This window comes from Limulus polyphemus, unplaced genomic scaffold (genome assembly GCF_000517525.1).
Source record: "Limulus polyphemus unplaced genomic scaffold, Limulus_polyphemus-2.1.2 Scaffold1054, whole genome shotgun sequence".
NCBI lineage: Eukaryota > Metazoa > Arthropoda > Merostomata > Xiphosura > Limulidae > Limulus > Limulus polyphemus.
In genome coordinates, this window is record NW_013666664.1 from 41,496 (window position 1) to 65,433 (window position 23,938).

The window sequence follows — 23,938 nt, forward strand, 5'->3', positions numbered from 1 at the left end:
TTTTAAAAGAAAAAAATTACTATTGTTATAAATAACACATTAAATTGAACTAAACTATGCATACCTATTTAAATATATTTACATATGGCTTGTGCATATAGTATATATATATATACATATATATTATTCATACCTTCGGTGTACAGGACGCAAGCAGATTTTGACATCAAATTTTGGGGTAAAAAGTGCGTTTTGTACACCGAAAAATACGGTAGGTTGTTATATGACCTGTGCTTTGAGTTAGAAGTTGGAGTGAGTTTGACAGAACGATGTTCGTAAGTCTGTCTGTATATAAAGTATATTTTGTACTTGTAAGTTACAAGTTCATGACTACCAGTTTAAACTTCTCTGTAAAATAATAAACAAATTTCAAAATGAAAAAGGATTCATATGATTTATTTTTTATAAAAAACTCTCATTAGACTTTAGTTAAAGAGAAAAACAAAGATGTCGACCCAAGAGCATGATAAACAAATACTAGATCTAACTTCACCAGAATTTGATGCTCTGACAGCATTACAAAATCCAGGTAATGTTATACTACCTTGCCCAAATGCTAGAACGTTTAATAACATTGCTGAATATACCACATTTGCATTTGGACGAAAAGAACGAGAAACTGAAAAGAATACAGATAAAACAGGCTCCAAGTCAAAACTGAAGAAAGAAATTAGGCCTACTGACGTTAGTAATAATACTAATACAACTAAGGCTCGCACCGCTAGTACTGTAACCGTTACGACACCTGGAAGTTCCAAGCCATGCACCAGTACTATTATTTCTGATCCTGTTTCTGAAAGTGGAGACACTACGTTTACACTTTTAAGAACACCTATTTTGGTATGTATTTCTTGCAATAATATTACAATTAAAATAAGTTAATGATACTCAGGCTATGATGAAAACTGAAGAAAAAGGAAAAATTAATTTGTGCAATAAAGTTTAGCACAATAGCTTTGAATAAGGTTAGCACGAAACTCTGAAGGATATCTCAGTTATTAAACTGTTTAGTGTTAATATAATACTCATTGTCAAGCGAGTAGAATCTTGTACTGTTGTAGTTTGTGCAACCTAAATATAATTCATTAAATATAAAGTTATCCATTCAGAGTGTGAAGGAATGCAAACTATTGGTACACATTACATCACATGGCAAACCACTTCATAAGTTAATAAATGTAATGGAAAACATTTTGCCTAATAACAAGTTGGACCTGGGCTTCCATGGTTATTATTTTTTCTAATCTCCAACCTTATCCTTCCACTACTCTAAAAAAACTTCCCAAAGGCAATTTTTCCAAGCCTGTAAAGATTTTAAACTCGTGCACCAGTCACCTACAGTTCTGCAGAGCAAAAATGTCAACAAGCAGCCCAGCTTCAGAGCTTTTTGAGGCAAATCAGCATATCTCATATAACAACACTGATATTAGTCTAAAATAAGGTATTTCTAAATTTTTGTATTCTGAATGCATCACCTTACATTTATATTCCACAGATTAGCCCACTCAGCAACTGTCCAATTATTTAACATATCACACATGTAAAATAATGAATGATCAATTCAAGGCTGTCCCTGCACACCCATCATAAAGAAAAAGTAAATACCTTATTCTTTATTTTTCAGGAAATTACCAATTCTGCTTTTAAATTCTTGTAAAATTTAATATTCTTTCCTAGAAAAGGTGACCAAAACTGTTCACAGTAATCCATGAGGTCTAACTAATGATTTGTGTAAAGATATAAGTACCTCTTTTGCTTGTAATCAATATATCTATAAATAAACCCAAACGTTCTATTAGATTTGTAACTAGCAACGGTGCACTGTCTCAATGGTTTGAGTGATTTATCCACAACCATACCAAGATCCTTTTCTTCAGACATGCTGTGTGTTCCTATCTACATTAAATGTGGGATCCAAATTATGATAACCCAAATGCATTATTTGGTCTTACTATAATTAAAGGTCAAATGCCATATATTTGCCTAACGAACCACTTAATCCAAGTTGTTCCATAATAACTTATTGTTTTCAATACAGCTAGAAATACCTGAGTTTAGTGTCACCTAAAAACTCGTTTACTAATAACACCTCTACCATTATTATTAATGTAAAAAAAACTTTACCACTATACTAGTAAAAAGGGTCCAGTTTGACTAGACTCTGTTGCTAACAACTATTTACTTCCTCTTATCCATCTCCCACCAATGTGACTTTTCTTAGCTAATCTTTTGTGTGGTGGGGTATCTTATCTGAATCTTTTTAAAATATAAGTACATCCAGTAACATACGACATCCTCAAAAAGTTAACAGGTTAATGAGGGAAGATTTACATTTAATAAATCCATGTTGGTATTTTTTAGGATATTATATTTCACCTGATAATTTTGGAAATTTTGTTTTAATAGACTCTTGCAATTTTTTCACTATAAAATTAAGACTAATGGTCTTTGATTTCCAGTGCAACTCTTATCACCCCTTTAAAAATAGGTTTAACATTAGCAAATCTCCTTCCTTAAGGATCTGAACACTGTATTGATCTACCAAAAATGAAAGAGTGAGGCTCCTATGTATATCTGATCTTTGACCTCCTTTTAACCCTTTGAAAAACATTCTCTGATCTTGTTACTTTATTTTTAACCTTTTAATCTTTTTTTTTTTTTTTTACCATCAAGGGATTAATATCCAGAGTTCTCAATAGGATTTCATGGCTTAGAGCAAAATCCCTTCCCTTCAGGGTTAAATTGTAGGGATGAAAACAAAAAAGAGTGAAATCTTGAAACTTAAGAGTGACATTAAAATATAATTGTCACAATTCCACACCCCCAACTGTATCAACATTTTGTTAATAACTTAACAGTATCAATATCATAACTTAAGTATAATCATCTCAAAGTTTTTAGTGCATATTACATATATATGTGTGTACATATGTATAGTGAAAAGCAAGGAATTTATAATATGGCTATGAGGATATTATCAGTAAATTAAGAAGATTACATGTAATTTTTACATCACTTGTGTGACTGTAAGTCTCCCATATTCTGTAGATGAAATCTCTACACATAAACTGAATTTATTTGTATTAATCATTAGCAGAGAACAGTGACTTTATTTCAGAAAGTTTTCAATGTAGATAAGCTATGGAAATGTAACTAATAGTAAGTAAAAAATTGAAATATGTTACTGAGGTAGACCTACTTTACAGTTGCCAATGTAATGGTGTGTTTCTGTGACTTTTGGGTATAGAAGTCTTTTGTAATGGAAGAGTAGTGCAATAAGATGAATTTCAATTTATAATTCTTTCTCCCACAGGAACAGCATTCTAAGATTCAGCAGGATGGTCGTGTGCTTCCCACTACAGACTTCCCTTTCTTTAGACCTCAAAATAGAAAAGTTCTACCTGACGTTCTCAAAAAAATGAAAACAGGGTATAATAATGGACCATTAGGAATGTTAAACAAATGTGTTCAGAACCAAACACGAGTCAAAGTAAGCCAGTGTTTCAACCACATATGTAATAAATACTTATCATTAAATCAGCAAATTAATAAGATGTTGAAATTTTATTTGTAAACTACTAGCTAATATGTTTTTAGATCATTGAGTAGTGGAAGAGTATTAGAAGATTGGAAGTTGGCTAATGTTAGTCCAATATTTAAAGGAGGTGATAAACATTGTACAGGCAATTATAGGCCAGTTAGTCTTACATCAGTAGTTGGAAAGGTTTTGGGGAGTGTGAATAAAGATGCATTGCAGAGTCACTTAAAGCAGTTTGATATAATGTCAAAGAGCCAGCATGGTTTCACTAATGGAAAATCTTGTTTAACAAATCTTCTGATATTCTTTGAAGATGTTACTGCAAGAGTTGATGAAGGAAATACCATGGATTTGGTTTACCTTGATTTTCAGAAAGCATTTGATAAGACTTGTTACAAAAATTAAATCTGTGTGTTTGGAGGAAATGTTATGAAATTGGATAGAAAATTGGCTGGAGAATAGAAAGTGGAGAGTAGTAATAAATGGAGTTAGATTTGACTGGATCACAGTTACAAGTGGTGTGCCACAGGGCTCTGTGCTGGGTTCTTTTCTTTTGTGATTTATATTAATGGAATGATTAAAAAATATTGAAGTTTGCAGGTGACATTAAGATTTTTGGGATGGCTAACTGTGTCGAAGATGCTGCAGATTTACACGGAGATTTAAATCATTTGATGCATTGGGCCAATACGTGGCAGATGATGTTTAACTATCCAAAATGTAAGGTGATGCATGTAGGTTTTTACAATTCAAATTATTGTTACAATTTAAATGGGAATACATTAAATACTGTGGTTGAAGAAAGATATCTTGGTGTTAGCACACAGGATCACATATAAAAGTTGTAATGGTTTTCAAACGAGACCCAAAACTTGAGCACTTTCGAATAGTTCACTATTCTTCTTCTTCTGAGAAAGAATAGTGAACTATTTGAAAGTGCACGAGTTTTGGGTCTCGTTTGAAAACCATTGCAAGGTTTCTCATCAGTGTATCAATTAATTTGTGTACTGAGTCATTTAAATAATGCAATCCTTATTTCACTTGAGGCAGGTGGAGCATTCTTATCCTCAGGATATCTGCTTGGTTTATTACTAAGTAGTATTTAGTTTTTTCTTAAAACATTCTTATGATTTGATTGAGTTTTTCTGAAATTTCCAAAATTTTGTGTTAGAAACATTTTTGAAAAAACATGAAAAATACTTCCTTTTGTCTTAGAATTTCAATTTTGTTTTACGGTTGATCAGAAGACTTCATTTTATCTATCCCATCAGTTTCAACTTGATTGATTTTCATTGATATATTTATTTTGAAACTTTACTTTGCTAATTGTGTAGTCACTAGTTTTTGCTATAAATCTTAAAAAACAACAACAAATAAGGCCAAATAAAAAAAATTACATAAAAAGTGAGATGAACACAGTTGATTAATTTACCCATTTTCTTTATTTGTCATAAATTCTGTATCATTTTGATGAAAAAATGAAACAAAGAAGACTTCTGTTTGCCATGAACCCTTTTAAAACTAGCAACAATCATGAAAAAATGGGTGCAAACTTTCTTTCAAAGAGGTCATTTAAAAAAAAAAGGACCTACTCCTTCCTTTTTTTGAAAACTCCAGATGCTAAACATGTTTTGTTTGTTTTTTTACTTGGACTGAAATGACAGATTTAGCAGTGATATAAGAACTGACCTTTCAAAATAATTTCAGGCCAGGTTGGGTAATAGTGTTTTTGCTTACAGTACTTTTGTTTGAAATCATTTTATATCTATTAAATATACTTTGTTTTCGATAAATTATAAGTTCTTTTATCTATATGTATTGTTTGAATATGATAAACTTAACTATAGTATTCACTAAGTAAGGATTTGAGTCACCAGAATATTTTGCTTTCACTACCATACTCTCTAAATCTAATAACTTGCCTGATGTCTTATCAGAGAAATATAATTTAACAGGAAAACATTTTATGAAATAATACCTAAAGACATTATATAAAAAAAATTCCCAGAACTCTGGTTTGTTCCTGAGTCTTCCAAACTTCCCTCTTAAATCTGTTGTTGTTCTTTGCTGGAGCTACATCTAATCACTTTTCGTGAAACCATAAATTACTTCTCACACCACTTTATTCACTTTGCATTGACATAATTTGTTTATAATCTACTTTATCCAATGGTATTTAACCTTTGTCTATAGGTATTTTCAAAGCTGATCTTCGTTAGTAGTAATTATCACCCTTTAATGACCTCACATCATGTGATGTTAACTGAATCCTGTAATAATAAATTGTCGGATAGAGTAGGAAAATCACTAGAGAATCAAGTCTTCGTTAACTGTATTCTCAAGGGATGCTAATTCCTTAGCAAATAAAAATCTATGGTTTGGGATAAACAGAAAAATAAAATCAATAAAGCATTGTTTACAGGCAACCATTCTTTAAGCTCGGCAGAAATGTATGTTTGCAAAAACAATTTTTTGAATAAAAAATTGTTGAAATAAAGTTAGAATTAATATATTTACTTGAATTTTGAAATTTGATATGCATTTGACACTTGAAAGGTGCCCACCAGTTCAGAAAGGGTTAAGTTTTAGTTGAAACACCTTCTGTCCTGTGGTATATTACTTCCATTCTGAGTTCACAGTTGTTTAATTTATTATTTGAGGTCTTATAGGTCTCGTTAAAGAGTGAATTGATGTTTTTACATTGTTTGATCTCATTATATCATAATTCCTGGATTTTTCTTTTAGCTGTTCATCTCTAATTGACTGAAGTGCTATTGCCAACTGAACAGCTTCTTTTAAGGTTCTACGCCTACTTTGGTTTAGCCTAAGTCATATTTTTTATCCATGTGCTAAAAATCCACCATTTAATGTGGAGCTTCTTGATAAGATAGCTGGGCAAGTCTTTCCCTATCTTCAATTAATGTGGCTAAGGTCTCATCCTTCCTCCTCATTCTGTTCCTAAACTTTGTTTTAGGGACTTCTTTCTTTTGTGACACTGCAAATCAGTTTGATAAGGCAGCTACTAATGCCAAGTCACTGTCATGGCTCTCTATTGGAAAGTTGCTTGATGTTGTTAAAGCTGATCATTTTAAATGTGCAGCAAGATTAATAGCTTGTTGTTCACTACTTCATTGATTCATTTTGGAATTTATTTGTAACTGTGATTGGTATTCCTCCCATGGTACCTTTCTTTATGGTATATCCAAGTAAAACTGAACTTACTTTAAGAGTAATGGAATAGGTCCACTTAATTTCAGGAGGTTCAGCCAAGATACGATTATGATGTTAATTGGTATAATGAGACTGGACACAAAAGGAGATATGAAACTAACTAACTAAACACAAACACAGTGTATGTACTTGCTTTATGGTATGACAGACTGTAACTTTTACTGGATTATCTCAAACTCTCCAAGATCCTGTTCCAGACCATTAAAATCCAACATTCTTTAGTTTGCAACAAACATTGCATTTACCTAGAGTGACTAGTGCTAACCACGTAACTGGTGATTCTCATTAGAACATGGGTAAATCTATAACCTCTTTATATCACCTGAACATCCCACTGAAGGACACTTCTGTCAATATCCTTGCAAAAAAAAAGTTATCAAACAGTACAGATATAGGGAACAAAATATTCGGGTTTGTATGTTGTCTTCAAGACCTCCAACAACACAGAGAAAGTGCTGTAATGTTTCAATTTGATATGCCAAAGCTGATGCTCATTTTTCAGAAATTCCTGCCAAACAGCACATACAGTATTTTCAAACTTTGTCATGCACGTATCGCACACACACATACACTTTGTAATAGTCTGTAAATGATGTTTTGAATACTCACGCAGCCTAGCCAACTAGATACCTACGTACAGTACACGCATTTAGCATTGAGTCGGTTACAAACTCTCAATATGAGCTTGGTCCCAAGAGACCATTTTTACTTGTATATTGTTTTGATACTATAACTTTCAATAAAGTGTGTGTATCTTCACAAAATTTGGCAGACTTTTAGTAAAAATTACAAGTCGATTGTACACTTTTTCAATGGAGTATTTTTACAAAAGATTTGTCTGTGAATATATCAAGTCTTTTCTGACCAGTCTTAGTGCAAAATGATTTTCATGTTAAAATTAAAAATTCTTTTCTTCATCTCAAAAATCTCAAATGTCATTTGCATAAATTATATAACCTCCTAAATACATTTCAAATGTTGTAAAATTAAAACTTTATATTTGATCTTTTATTTTCTCTGTCCTAACACTATACAAGGTTGGTCAATTACATTACAAGAAGCATAACCTACCACAACTAATGAGAAGACTGACCTTGTAACCAGCAAAAATAAAAAAAATTTAATTTATCCTTTTTTTTCTAGCATGACTTGATATTGTAACATGAAACTACATTTATCCTAAGTAGCTTTAGACTTGTAACAGAATACATCTATTTATCCTTTTTTTTCTAGCATGACTTCATATTGTAACATGAAACTACATTTATCCTAAGTAGATTTAGACTTGTAACAGTATACATCTATTTATACTTAAATTTTATTGTTTTATTGCCCTTTTAACCATGTCTAAGTAATACTACTAGTACTATTTGTGCTGTTATAATGTAAGTTGTAAATGTAAATCACTTGGGGAATGTGCGGCTCATGTTATGTTACTGAATTACATTACCCATAGGTGTGCCTCATGGAAATTTTTTTTATTACTTTATTATTTTTATTTTACCTAATCTAACATAAACAGTTTCCTATTCTTACATTTTAGTTACTATTATTATAATAAATAAAGAATACATATGAAAAACAAGAAATAAAATATTTACCTGGGCCTTTTTTTTTTGCTGTTGGCTGTCAATGACATTTAACTCTACTTTTTTATACTAATAGTTGTTGTGCACTAAATAATTTTGATTTAATTAAATAATGCACCAAAAAACATAAAATAATAACATGTAAAGAAGCAGACAACGTCCCATAACTATCACAATTTTTTTGGCTTTCTAACTATGCGACAAGAGCCATTACAAATTCATCCAAGTTAGTCAATGTGTTACCTGTTGGAACGAAGCTTGTACTGAAAGAAAAATTAAAATTTGAAGGTAAAGGAGCCCAAGGCTGAACATAGTACTTCAAGTGTGGTCTACCAATCACCTATACAATAATATTATAAACTTTGTAGACTTATATTCAATATACTTTATAGATACAACCTAAAACTCTATTTGACCTACTATTAGCAACATCACGTTGCTTGGATGGCTTAAGAGACTGATCAACCAGAATACTAAGATTCTTTTTTTTTTTTCAGGACATTGTTAAGGTTATTACGATCAAAATATACTGAACCTCTTCTCACTGTTTAATTGAAAGTAATGAATGTGCTTACAGTGAAGTTTGAGCAACTTGTCATAAAAACATGCATGGTGACAGAAGTCCCTTCCATTCATCCTTTAAATGTCATCATTGCACATTCCAGACAACAACAACAGATCCCTAGTTAAATTTAACATTTGACATTCATATAGTTATGTAACAAACAATTGAAGGAACCTAGCTAATATTGCACACTAGTACATATCTACATTTTTAGATGGACCATTCCATAAGTTTATCACTAGTAGCAGTCTAATAATGCCTAAGAAATAGGCTAAATATGGATTTATTTACTGTTTTATCACTAGAAGTGTGTAATTTTGTATTTCAATCTCATTCCATCTCTCAAATAAATCTTCAATAGGCAGTTTTTCTAAATGTTTTGGCTGCATGTGGCCTAGTGGGTAGCATGTCTGGACTGAATCTGAAGATTCATAGTTTATGACCTGTTGCTGCAAAAATTCTCTCTGCACTTTGGGGTCATAGTTGTGCAATAAGATTCATGGCCAAATCCCAATGGGTGATATTAACTAGCTCTCTTTGTTTAAACTATATATACAAAATTAGGGATGGCTATGTGCACAGATAGCCTTTGTGTAACTTTGCTCAAGTATATATATATATATATATATTTATGAAAACCATTTATGCTTAAATGCTTTTGTAGAAGTTATAGTAGTGTACACTTCTGGAAATTGTATTAAAAGCTGTCAAAATATTAATATATCTTTTTACACATATTCCTTCCTAACATAATAACAAAACAGCTGATGTAACATTGATATTGAATTGCATTTTATTTATTTTTTAAAACTAACAGAATATAAGTGTTTTGAAGTCCTTTAGATAACATTATTATTTCTTATCGTTTAGAAACTTGTATTCAACATGGGTTTTTCTCAATTTAGACATGGACCTATTCATAACTTCAATGTTTTATTTTTTCCTATTTACTATCAGATGTCTGTCATACTCAAGAAAATGTGTTTTTAATATTATATTTGAGCTTTGACAATGTTTTTTGCTTCAAGTTATTATTTTGAATTAAAATAGAATAACTTGAAGAACCTTCAACTGAGCCAGCTACTGACAAAGTAAAATAACCAAATATCCTGTAAGTTATGGTTATATTTATGACTGTAAGCTGCAAAGAAATTCTTGAAGTTTAGAAATGTTTTATAGTTCCATTTTAAAAATTTGACAGTACTTCTGCAGTTAGTACAATACATTAATATTTATTACTGGGCAATTAGTGGAGTTTATTAATCAATTAATTGTCAGGATCATTAATTGATTACATTCAACTATTTGATTATTCTCACATGAGATGGCTAAAAAACTTATAATGCTATAAGTTGGGTTTCAGTGCTCATAGTGGACAGAACACATAGTCCATTATGTAACTTTGTGTTTAACAATAAACAAACATAATAGCAATATTTAAATTACATGTATAGTTGGAATAATTGAAAATAGTAATAATCAGAAACCCTAAGTTTAATAAGTTGATTATTTTCATGACATTAATTCATTTAATCATAATTTTGATTAATTAATTAACCAAATCTGCATGGGCTTGGTATATTGGACTGACCCCATATTGGAGATGGAATGTTGATTATAATTCCAAATTTACTGTTTAGTTAAATGAAATGTGGCAAGCTTTTAGTAAAATGTACAGGTCTGTTATACACAAAAGTCAGATGTGTTACAAAAATATTTATACTCGAGAGACTTGTGGATTGATAATGTTAGTCAAACTCAGACTAACCAATCAGAGTGGAAGGTGATGTTAATGTGAAGACTGAAAATGCGTCTGTCTATTGTACAATTTGCATGTTGCATTTTCTGACCTCTAGAACCTCCTTGATGTATATGTACAGTTTATTTTTAGTATTCCTGATTATTGTATCTGATGTTTACTCTTCACTGTCATCAACTGTTGCTAAATTAACAATGTAGAGTAAAATGAATAGTTGATAACTCTGACATCAAATACATGATACCATGTTGAATGACACTCTGTAAAAGGTTGTAGTATGTGCAGTTTGACTCTCATCTGTGCACACAGAATTAATCAAGTTAATCACCCAACTCTACTAATATTAAACTAGTGGATTCATTTTACTTGAATAAAAAATATTGTGGTATGTACTTTTATGTATAAAATAAGTGCTATTTAATTTAATTTTTTAAATATTATTGAAATAACCCTTTGTTTTTCATATACTTTAAACCAGAGCATTGGTTCTAGTCGTTAATTATAAATTTGCAAGATGTAAAATTATAGGTAATCATACATTATTGTTCTTATTTGTTTTTAATGTTGTTCTGTTTGTTATATATTAAATATTAACAATTAAAGTGAAAATTTAAATGTGTATAGTAAAAACAAATGTTTTCTATTTTTGTCTTATATACATATGAAGGTATAAATTATGATTCTGTTTTGCTTTATCTAGGTATGGACAAGGAATTTTAATGAGTTAAGGGGCATTTGCACAGGTTTTATTGTTGCTTTTGACAAACATTGGAACCTTGCCATGGTGGATGTAGATGAGGTGTATTTAAAACATGCTAAAAGAAAGACTCCATTTATATCAGAAGTAGCATCACCTGATTTTGAAGAGCATGGTATTGGAGTTAATCTTTTGTGTGATTTTGATTATTATACAGATTCAGAATCTACACAAACATTACAATATGATGATTCTATTTCAAGACAAGAAACTTGTGAAGAGCTCTTTAAAGTTAGGGAAGAAAAAAGTTTTATTGGTGACAGTAGCTTTTCTGAGTTTCAAGTCTCGCAAAGTAAAACACAAACTGAGAATAGAGAAAAAAATTTGAACATTCAGTTTCTTTCAGAAAAGCTAGCCGCATTGACTCAGAAGGACAAACAAAACACTGAAGAGTTATCAGTAAAGCAACATTCAAGTACTTCTCAAGCACCGTCCACATCAGAAACTCGTATAGCTGAAAATATACATCATAAAACTAAAAACACAACACATAAACCTCAAATATTGGATAAATCTAACAGACCTTGTGCTGGACCAACATGTACTAGACAGAGCTTAATGGCCCAAATGTTATCTAGTGTTTCAACAGTTCATCCATTACAAGATGCAAGAAGAAACAAGAAGCGTAACCTACCACAGCTAATGAGAAGACATGTCAATCAGCTATTTGTACGGGGAGATAATGTTGTTGTGGTTTCTATAATAAAAGTTTGATATTCATTCTTTACATTTTCTTGTCTTTAGTGAATAATTTATAATTGGAAGTTTATCAATAACATTGGAACATTGTTTAGTGACCTAAATTATGTATGTTTATAACATTTGTCTATGCTTTAATAAAAGTATTTTGCAAAAATAACACTAAAAACTATCAGAAATTATCATCTATGTCAAATATATATATATATATATATATATTTTTTACTTCTGAAGGCCAAAAAACACATTTAATAAAAATGCTAGTATGTTATGGAATGCTTGAAACATGCTTTCTGATATGATATCTTACCTCCTTTCACCCAAGGCTTTCTCGACTTATATTGCCCTCCATCGGTGCAAATTTTTGCTAGCCACTAGCCTTGATACTCCCACTTATTTCTGCATACTAACATGCAAATGACTAAGAAGCAACCCACTACCTCTATCATAGCACCCTATTTAATCTTGCACATTTTAGCTACTCGATTGGCAGTCTTATTGAATAGATGTGTTTTCGCTCGTGGTTTGATTCACTTAACCAGTAATTTTTAGTTTCTTAATTTCTCTACTTTAATTACATTATTCTTTACCATTTTCGTTCTCTGTTGTGGATTGTTATGAATTAATTAATTAATTAATTTATCTTCTCTTCTCTTTCAATTTCGTGAGTTATGCATTCAAGTTTCAGTTAATCACAAGTACAGACCATATTACTGCTGCAGCAGAATTATCACCCAAGTCTAACGGGTCGGAACCACGATTCTTGGCTCATGAAGTGACAGCTCTGGTCCATCGAGAGTTGATCAATTTAATGCAATAATCAGAACACACTGATGATTGTCTTATCCCAGTTTTCAGTGATTGGGAGTTTTTGGATTTGGACAGTCTTTTCACCCTTTCTGAATCATTCTCTCAGTTGTGTGTTGTTTTGGGGGTCTTGCCCAGACCTCTTTTTGCTTTGGTGGATTTGATTATTCAGGCAGGCATGTTATGTTCTGTCTTTATCACCTGTTTTGCATCTTACACCTCTACCCTTCTCGGGGACTAGCTTTTGGGTCATTTTTAGTGTTTTCTCCTTCCTTGGATATTTGCATTCATGAGAGTTGCTTTTGAGAACATTTGCATTTGAGGGTTGGTATCTGGCCCCCACCAGCCCTGATCCGAGTAGAGGTGGTCAGAGTAAGACCAAAAAACGGGTAAGGGTAATCGAGTTATTGGATCCGATCCCCACTAAGGGAGAAGTGACACCAAATGCAGTGAGTTCAAATAAGGGCAGTCAGAACAATGATAATCAAAGCATGATCTTCCACAGTTTGAGGGGTTTGAGGCACTCTTTCAATTAGCCCACTTTTGGCAGTCGATCTATGAGTTGAGAAAGTCGATTCAGTAAGTCTGGTTTTGTACTTACATTCATCTCTCACTTTGTCCCACAGTCCTATTTTTTGCCTGCCTGATTCATTCCAGAGGCCTTTGTTTCCACTGTTCTATGGATGTTATGGCTGCTTCTTGCCTCCTCACAAGGTGACTCAGTCCTACACCCTCAGTTTATTCTCCAAGACACTGTCCTGGTGGGTTTGCTTGTCCAACTGGAGCAATTGTTTTCCTCATACCCACCCAATTTTTGATTCATCTCGTGGTGCGTTTTCAACTCCCTCCTCCTCTTCACTTGTGAGCTATGGAATGATGTCTCATGTGCAGCATCTCATCCTCCCCTTCTCCTACTATGTAAGAGGTTCTCTCTCTTTTGGGGACTTGGGCTTCTCCTTAAGCCATCATTTCTCTTGGTCATGCCTAAATGCATCATTGTCAGGGGTTTCTGCTAGATCAATGGAGACTTGTTAGGGTTCCTTTAGATGCCCCTCATATCCCTTCCCCCCCCCCACCATTACAGACTGACTTCAAGTGGTGGTTGGATCGGGGTTTTCTTCCTCCTCCTTGGCTGGAATGATTTTTTGTATCTCAACACTTGGGAGGTTTTGGGATGATGGTATCTGTCTGAATCCTCTCTCCATATCAATCTTGGAACTGCTTGATGTTCATCAGGTTTTCCTTCATTTCCTACAGGACCCTAGGGGCTGGTTGGTGATGGTTCACTCCATTGTTTCTATGGTAGTCTCATACATTCCCAGGCAAGTGACACTTGGTAGACAGACCTCTGTTTTCTCATATTACATTTTCTGTGTTGGGACCATCACTTTATTGGTATATCATTATCCAAATGTCATACATCTGGCCATGGATTGGTTATACTGTCCTGACAAGATTCTCCCTGCAGTTTGGTCATCAGATCTACCTGTCTTTTGGGTTATGTGTGCTCTGTGAGGGTTGTTCCAGATTTGGACGCTTTTGCCACTTTTATCAATACGCCACTTTCCTGATTTTGATCACCTGTTCCTTATCCTCCAGCAGGAACAGTCGTTGCTCTCAGTTGTGACTGGTCAGGTTGGTAGCTATATTCATATCCTCCTATTTGCTTTCCTTCCATTTGTTTTTCTATGGTAGTCTCATACATTCCCAGGCAAGTGACACTTGGTAGACAGACCTCTGTTTTCTCATATTCAGACTATTTCATGTAGTGTTATGCTGTTGGTTATATATTGGCCAGCTCGCATATGACTTTCACTGCTGCACTGTTTTTTTTTGTGTTGCCCCCTTTCTCTTCCTTTACCTGCACTCCTTTTTCATGTGTGGCTTTGTCCTGGCCCTTGCTTGAAGTGCCGGATTTTCGCATGTAACTTCCTTCATTTTCTATCCTGTTCTTTCTTCCTCCATGGCAGTTTACTTATGTACATTGTACACCTACTATTCTTGGTCTGTAATAAGGTGTTATAGTCCTTCCCATCCTATAGTTTCTCACATTCTCCTTTTTTGCCTTGGTTCTTTGAACGGGTCCTTTCAGTTTTCTCTGTTGTTGGCTATAGGGTGGCCACTTATCTGCCACTTTCCAATTTACTCACTTTGCTTGTATTTTTCCAATTGCCAGTCTAATCCATGTTGTTTCATTTCTTCCATTTTTCCCATCCTTCCTGCAGTGCTTCCCTTCCAGATTAGCACCTATGTGGTGCTCCATGCTGTTCCTTTTCTCCATTAGAACATCTGTCTTTGTGTTTGTTTATCACCTTTATTTGAAGTTCCTGTTCCTGCTCTTGTTGGTGTGCAAATGTTGTCATTCTGATGTGTTTTCAATTGATGTTCACCACGTTTGTTTTCTTCGTTTCTATATTTTCCTCATTCCTGGTTGTTCCTTTATGCCCAAGACTTGGGCTGCTTGAAAGGGTACTTCTACCTTCACACTTTTTTCATTTCCCACCTTTATGTCTGTACTGATCCCATCCACCTTCTTTGCCTGGTCAGGGCTGTCTGATGGTACATGACATATACTGCTCCCTTCCACGGTTCCCGAGTCTGTTTGTTTCTTCTGTAAAATCCTCACCTGTCCTGTGACCTTTTTTCCATAACCCTTCTGTGTTGAACTTGCCAATTAATTCCCGTGGCAATTTCCTTCTTTTTCATGTTTTCTTCTCATTATATCCACCACCTTACCTTGTCCCTGGCTGCACATCTTAACCTTTGCCTGTAACTGTTTATCTGTTGGTGGCAAATACTCTGCTCATTTTTTTTTCATTGCAGGGGCCTTTATCTCATATTTTGATCCCACTCTGTGGCGAGTGTTGCCTGACCAGGTCTACTTAGTCTTAAATCTGCACTGTATGACATGTGATCATATACTATGCTAGGTGACTGTGACATTGAGGCTCTTCCTACCATGGACCTGATGTACAATTCCAGATGCTGCCAAGTATTGGTTGATTGACTTCGTCAATGTGTTCTACATACTTTCAGAATACAATGTCATAACATATATCCAGGTCATATTATGCCCTAGGTGGGGTGGTCTGCAGCACCATTTGTAGGTATACCTTGCATTCTTTTGCTTCATTAATATGTTTGTCCCTGACTGTACACTTCTGGACTAATATGAGTAAAACAGACAAAGATTACTGCCCATCTCTGAGGATGCATGGTGTTTGAGGCTACTCCTACCATGGACCTGATGTACAATTCCAGATGCTGCCAGGTGTTGGTTGATTGACTTTGTCAATGGGATTGCTCTGCTTTTCAAAATAGGATATTGCAGTCATCCATTGAACTGTCTCCAGTGCTGCGGTCCTTCAAACTCTCCAATGCACTTTTTCCTTCCTTCTCCTAGTGGAGTATGAGTCCTTGCTATTTACTGGTTCCTAGCTGCTGGGGTGGTGGACCAAGGAAGCCTGTCCTCCTAAGTGTGTACAATAGCAGTCAGCTGAGAGTAGGGTGGTGGCATTCTGCCAGTGTAGATGGCATGACACCCTTCCTACTTGACATATAGTTCCAGATACTGCCAGGTGTTTGATGTAACACTCTGCCATATATTGCAGGTTGTCCCTCCAGCTGAGGCACCCTCCTTCTTATCATTTGCTGGATGTTGGTTCCCGGAGATCAGGTGTTGGTTGGAGCTGGACCAACCACGTAAGTCCTCATATGTGTTTGGTTGGTATCCTCCTCCTCCTACTGCAGACTGGACTATAAATTCCCAATGCTGCCAGGTTTTGGACTGGAGATGCAACCCCAAATAGTTGTCTCTCTTCCTACCGTCCTATGGATGTTGGTTACTGATGGATTTGATGTTGGTTGTAGCCAGATGAGACACATTAATTTCTGCTTTGTAAGGCTGGGTACCCTCCTCCTACTGTGGAATGGATGACAATTCCCAATGCTACAAGGTTTTGAACTGGAGAGGAACACCCACCTGGGCTCTCCTCTTTCCTACCATCTGCTGGATGTTGGTTCCCAGTGGATCTGGTGTTAGATGTGCAGAGGTGGGTTCTAGATACGGGAGTTTCTCTTACCTGCAGATACCTGTTTTTGAGGTGAAAGGTAGAGGACCCTCTTCCTACCATGGACCTGATATACAATACCAGATGGTGGTTGAGGTCATACTCCCATTTATGGTATGCCATCCCTAGCCATTCTACACCAGGGGTCCCATTGTTTCTATAAGATTTACTTGGGGTCCCTCCATGTTTCCGCCCTTTTTGACGATACATTACTAAGGGGTGAAGAGTATACCTGGATCAGAAGTGGTGCAGTCTCCCAAGGGTATGTTGTTTGTAATTCCTTTTCGCACCCCATGGTTTTTCCTTTGGGATGCTTTCTAAAGGGGTTTCATCTTCTCATCAGCCCTCAACCGGTTCAGTGTGGGTTTCAAAGTGGTTAACATGTATAAGATTAGAGAGGGCATTAGCTACGATAGGGATAGTGTTGCAGTCGTATTGGTGGAGGGTTGCTGTATAGTCACTTGCATGTTAGTCAGCAAAATTAATGAGGAGTATTAAGGTTAGTGGTGAGCAAAAACTTGGGCCAGTAGAGAGCAGTATAAATCAAGAAAGCTTTCTGTGAAAGGATGTAAGTATCTATCGGAAATATGTTTCAGTTTAGGAAAATGTTAACATTCACTGTCCCCCTTTTGCATGGTGGAACAGGTTAAGGAAAAATCTAGAATGTGGAAGAATATTCCATAAAAATTGGTGTTTTAGAATGAAACAAGTATTATATATTGTTTGACCTCTTTTGACAAGCCTGTGAAAGACAAATTAAGATCCAGTACAATAATGAAAAAGTTTTTTGTCCATCATAAATTTTCTGTATAATGTTGACTTACAAATAAAGCCAAAAAAACAGTCAGCAGAAACGGGCAGCGGCTTGCTGGGCCTGAGATTACCCCCAAAATGCGCCTTAGCTTCTCCTGTAGCCCCCACCCCCCAACTGACAAAGTTTACTGTTAAAGCTGGCTCATTTCCTAAATACTATAATACATATGGCCATAAGATATAGAGTGCAGCACCTTCAAATTTTTCGTTTAGCCCACCTCAAACCTATCACCATGAAGAGGATGGCACCACTACTATAAAAAAGTATATTATGGATTCTAGTTGATTATGGATATTTGTATAGTTAAAATGTTTGAACTTATTTTTAAACATTAATTATTAATAAAAAAATTTAATTTTACTATAAGCTTTTGGCACCATGGAAAGTACATAATGTTTGTTACTATGCAACAATGTCAATAACTTGTAGCAGAAAAGTAATGAAAAATATTAAATAATAATTGTAATTTTGGAAAATAAATTTAGGTTTTAGTGTAATTATCTTCAAAATTCCTTAAAATATAAAGTTTAATATTCTACTGTCTTTTTTACTAGATCATAACAAACTGGTCCTAATCACCTATGGACAACTTATAATGTTAATAGGATGGTTTTCAAATCCAGCCCAGTACTTAACGTATGTGATAGTCTATTTGAAGATTTTGGCAAAATTTCAGAATTATTAGTACTTCAATATATATATAAGATAGGATTTAATATTTTTTTAATTATTATACTCAGTTGTACGATTGACAAACAAGAGTTGGAAGCAAACATATCTTATCGTACTTTAGTACTTGTTTGTTACATTGCATTCTGAAGTAATCTAATAATTTAAGAACTTTATCAACAACCCTCTCCCATCCTCCAGTACCTATAATTGTCATTATTACCAAAAGCCTATTAAAGTCCATTTCTTATTTCCATAAGGAACAGACTTATATTGTGAGCTATGTGTATTCAAATACTATTGCAAATGAGTCTCTTTTTGTACAGGAAATAGGCTAAGACTAGTTTAATTACCTGTTTTGTCTTTAATTATGAGCACTATAAGTGTCATGCTGCACTGGCCAATCACTGATCCAGATGGCTTAAACATTTGGTGAAGCACTTTCAATATTTATATATTTGAGAATATTTAGATTGCCTTAATCACATTTGACAACTTTCAGCCACACAGTAATATCATAGCCCAAACTGTAATATCATAGTAGCTTATAGCTCATGACACCCTCATCCCCTGAGAATGGTAGAAATTATATTATCTGGGTCATTTGTCATTTAATATAGTGGTACATATAGGTAAACTTTTAAACAACTAAAAGCTGAAGTTCACTAGCACTGTACTTATGGAGATATGGGTGCTTCACAAAAACTTTATGCCATAATACAAGATGGAAGTGTAATCCAATGTCATGTTATATTTAATTATTTTTGCTTGACAAAAACAATACCTAAATAAAGGAGAAGTTAAGAAACTTTTAAAATAAAATGTACAGGCTGATGTGAGGGATTGATTGCTTCACAAATGGTAGTGTGGCAAATTGCACTTTCTGAGTTGTTGTGGGACTGTTTTTGTTTATTAACAATGATCTGTATCAAATAATATGGTTATTATACTTTATGAAAAATCCATTTTAATTAACTTTTATATAAAATTTGAATGAAGTCAGCAATTTAATGTTAAAATATCTTCAATAAAAGTATGATTTGTCACCATAGTTTGACAGCCATAAGCCCCCCAGTGGCACAGCGGTATGTCTGTGGACTTACAACGCTAGAAACCGGGGTTTAATACCATGGTGGGCAGAGCACAGATAGCCCTTTGTGTAGCTTTGTGCTTAACTACAAACAAAAAACAACACAGCCATAACCACAGCAGTCAGCTTTGTCTTGTGGGAAAATGCTAGTGCACAGTATTTTTTTAAGATGAGGAACTAATATTTATATTTGGCAATAAAAACCAGAAAATAGTTTTGTAAGTTATTGGGTGAATTTAGAAAACTATGAATGATGAGTTTGTACTTAAAGAACATAATTCACATCAAATTTTAAGAAACTAAAAGAAATTACAGCTGTTGAGAAGTGAAATGTATGCTGTAGCTGGTGATTCTGAGGTTTGATATGGAAATATTCTTTCATAGAAAAAATGGAAGAATATGTATATAAAAATAGATATTTCTTAATCTTCAGTAAACTATTATTTGGGAAATATGTTTGGAGAAACGAAATTTTTGTAAAATAAACCTAAAATTATATGCATACCTCTTTATTGTACATTTTTTGGTATTTTTTTCAAACAAAACTTATGAAGTTTATTTTAATGATAGGGGAAATTTCATAATCTAAAATAAACTATCTTGTTTTTTAGGGAAAGTATTTGAAGAAGCAAAAAAGGTTTATGTTTTTACCTATTTACTGAACATATTGTTCTGAAAATATGTTTAATATTATCTGAATAATATCTGAATGTTTAAATAATTATCTGAAGCTAAGCTAGTAAAACCGGTCTGAAGGTCTTTGATCCATGATTATCCTGAAGTAACTAAACTTTGTTATTTGGTTCCCAGATAATTGCTTTGTTTGCTACTTTATCAAATGTTATGGACACTGGAAGGAAGATTGCAAACACGTATTAGTATTTACACCAAAAAATCGATTACAGGAAGAATTCATATATTGTAGTATTTACTGGGTAAATATACTACATCTAGCTTTCCTTGATGGCAAACTAAGGAAGTTTAATGTATAAGCCATTAGCTTGTAGTATTATATATGTGATCCCGATTGAGGAATGTGTATTTTCCTTACGAGCTTACTGAAACAAAATATCTATCTGCAACATTAACTGTGTGAATATCCATTTTTTTTGGTGAGAGATTGTGTTCACTCCGAAAGGATGATACGACTTCAGACTTTTTTTTTTAGGTGGCTAATTACTGTGATTTCAATTTACATAATTAAAATTTTTTAAAGAATCGTGGGTTATCGCAGGGGCAATGTTAGAAGTAATGACAGATAACGTATTGTAGCCAAAATGAAACAATTTTTTTCGTGAAATCAAAATTCAGGTGCAATATATTAGCATCCATACATACTAAGCATTACCGTTTTTAGTGATAAATATTTTCTCTCTCTTTCACTTTTTATCAGATCATGCTGACAGCAATGTTTTACGTTTAACCCATTTTTTTTTATTATATCAAAAATTTTACTTTTGACGATAATTACCCCCTCCCTTTTTTGAAATACGATTTTACGGAGTGCGTTGCAACATTTGGAAAACCATTTCTAAAGTTTTTTCTCAGGTTTGTTTGTTTGTAATTAAGCACAAAGTTACACAATGGGCTATCTGTGCTCTGCCCACCACGGGTACCGAAACCTGTATTCTAGCGTTGTAAGTCCGCAGACATACCGCTATGCCACTGTGGGGCTTTTTCTCTGGTTACCAGTAATAACAAATGCACATTCATCACTGGAATGTCATCCAAATATAAAATTCACTGTAGAAGAACACACTGATTCACAATTTCATTTTTGTTTTTACCTGTATATTACTTAATTTTTTTGTTTAACTTGTCTGTTATCATAAAAATACTTTTATTAGGAAATACTAGAATTATGAAACCCATTCCTAACGGTGTTTAAAATGAATAATATGCCTACTTTAATGACCCGCGGTAGCTCAGCAGTAAATGTTTGGGCTTATGACGCTAAAAATCGAGTTTCGATACTTGCGGTGGGTAGAGCGCAGACAACCTATTGTGTAACTTTGCGCTAAACAACAAAACAAACAAACCCAATTTAATTAACAAAATTTATAAAATTTCAAGTAACCTTTGTTTTTATCGTGGTTTAAAAAGGTTAAACATTCTTTGGCCAATAATGACTTTCATTTATGTAATAAATTACGTTATTTTTCAGTACTTTGAGTGAAGTAGTATACCATGCTATTATTCACGTGTAGCAGCGCAGAGAATTTAAAAAGACAGCTTCAAAGGGTTATACATCGGGTTTATCCACAGATTGAATTCAGATTTATTGTTAAGCTACATTTTGGACCAAAAAACTAGATGTTCCGTTTCAAGAGTGAATAAAGCCAAAATTAAAAGTAACAAATATTTATATTTCTTGCTTTTGAAGTTCATATGTCATGCTGTGTTGTAGCGTACGAGTGCATACTTCTTCTCGTGGTTCATGACATGCGCACGTTTTACTGACGTCACGACAGTATAAATTGAAACGTTGAGCGTCCCTTATGGGACGTCATTTTAGTGTCTAAACACACTACTTGATAGTGGTGAGAGTGCTTAAAGCAGGTAATTCCTCCATGCGGCCTTCGAGAAATAACTCTGTATTCTACAAACCGATAACAATATCAATAAGAAAATTTTAGGATATAATTAATAACTAAATATTCTTCTGTGTGTTAAATGTCAAGATGCTTCTTCTTTAAATTTGAAAACATGAAAATTTAAATATCATAGTTATTAGTGTATTCTTTGAACGTTTTCTATTAACACGAGCTTAAAAGATTTAAAAAATAGGAAGTAGGAATGGGAGCACCAAGAAGTAAGGAAACAAGGTGGGATAACATTACAACACTTGGTGGTTTTTTACATGGTGCAACCTCAAAGAAGGTGTGGCCATCGTTCCACCCATTCCTACTTCATGTGCTTTTTGTAATTTGGTAATTGCTCGAACTAAATGAAAGGTATATATAGCTAAATTTCTCTCTTGTTAACTTTGTTTCAGCAACCAAGTATAGATACATGTATATAATCAAATTACATAACCCTAACGAAATGTATGACATCATAAGGGGTGTTTGATATCAGAAGAGAGACAAGAAGCTCCAATAGTCATACTTTGCTTGTGGGAGATATTATAGCTTGTAAGGGGGGTGGGCCAAAAGAATCGTATCAAAACCGCTGATCTTTTAATTTGTTGAGTTTTAGAGAGGATTAGCTAGTGATAAAGCCCAATTCAAATCTATAATTGATTCAAAGTAAAACACGAAGTAGGAATACGTGGGAACGATGGCCACATCCACTTTGAGGTTGCACAGTGTCAAAAACCGGCAAGTTGTAATGTTATGCAGCCCATTCCTACCTTGTTTCCTTACTTTTTGGTGCTCCCATTCCTACTTCTTACTTCTTTTATTTAAATATTTTTTACACTTGTCTCATAGCTTTTTTTGGTATTAAGTCTCGAGAGTGACTGGGTTCTAGGCCTATCCTTCTCGTAGCTTTTCTTGGTGCTAAGTCTCGAGAGTGCTGGGCTCTAGGCCTGTCTTTCTTGTAGCTTTACTTAGAGCTATCTCTCGACATTTTCTGGCTTTGCTAATATCTTTGCTATTGTTTTTCTTCCATCTAGCCAAGGTGGCAGCCTTTTCTTTGGCTAGATTAATGGCCGAGGCTTGTTTCGCATATTCAGCGTTACTGTTTCTAACCTTATCTTTATTCTTGTAGTAATGCTCTTATCGTTGGGACAAAGACCTTTTAGAGTTATCAACATAGATTTTCTCCTTTTCTCTCGTTTTGTTTCATTGAAAGGCATATTTTAAAATCGCACTGTTTCAAGTACAACCTTAGATGTCAATAGGTCACACTTAATTTTAAAACAATACAAAAGTAAATTATACAACTTATTGTTCTTGTTTTCAGTACAGAACACTCGAGCAAAGCTGTTTCACACTTCGGCAGTGGTAGCATTCGTCTTCACGTAGGAGACTCACGTCTTAGGCACCGAGTGCTATGATAGAATTGCTTCATCAGACAGAAAACCCGCGGGTCAGATGTATAGAACTGAAAATTTTGCTTTAAAAGATTAGATCATAGTTAGAACCCAGAAATAGAGAATCTACGAAGTCCTGTTTTTTTATCTAGCTGATACAGCTGCAGGCTGATCACGTAGCAATCGTTTACCCGCACGTGACGTGAGGGCAGTTGTTACTTGGCAACTTACAGAGCGTGCTGTAATAATAGAATATGGCTACTAGTGTACTGTTAGCTCGTTAGTAGTGTTGCAAAATGATTATTGTTATTACCAAGGTTATAAGAAAAACGCATTTAGCCAACGTGGCGTAATTCAATCATTTGCATTTAGAT

General features: G+C 34.1%; 2 protein-coding genes across 2 annotated transcripts in view; one reads left to right on the forward strand and one right to left on the reverse strand.

Annotated features, from left to right (window-relative positions):
- Positions 1 to 23,938, reverse strand: part of LOC111086377 — a gene marked incomplete at its 3' end in the record, with an annotated part of 167,971 nt that overhangs the window by 23,752 nt on the left and 120,281 nt on the right. The gene's annotated exons all lie outside the window — the stretch shown is intronic.
- LOC106461891 (U7 snRNA-associated Sm-like protein LSm11) lies at positions 197 to 12,168 on the forward strand. Its single transcript, XM_013921758.2, has 3 exons — positions 197 to 840; positions 3,314 to 3,490; positions 11,383 to 12,168. Exons 1-3 carry the CDS (start codon positions 448 to 450, stop codon positions 12,151 to 12,153), a joined length of 1,341 nt encoding a protein of 446 aa, XP_013777212.1. The 5' UTR covers positions 197 to 447; the 3' UTR covers positions 12,154 to 12,168.

Excerpts from the sequence above, each read along its gene's own strand:
- LOC106461891 (XM_013921758.2), top strand. The coding sequence starts at position 448 with ATGTCGACCCAAGAGCATGATAAACAAATACTAGATCTAACTTCACCA. Across the intron at positions 841-3,313 it reads TTTTAAGAACACCTATTTTG|GAACAGCATTCTAAGATTCA; the intron begins GTATGTATTTCT and ends TTTCTCCCACAG. Across the intron at positions 3,491-11,382 it reads AGAACCAAACACGAGTCAAA|GTATGGACAAGGAATTTTAA; the intron begins GTAAGCCAGTGT and ends TGCTTTATCTAG.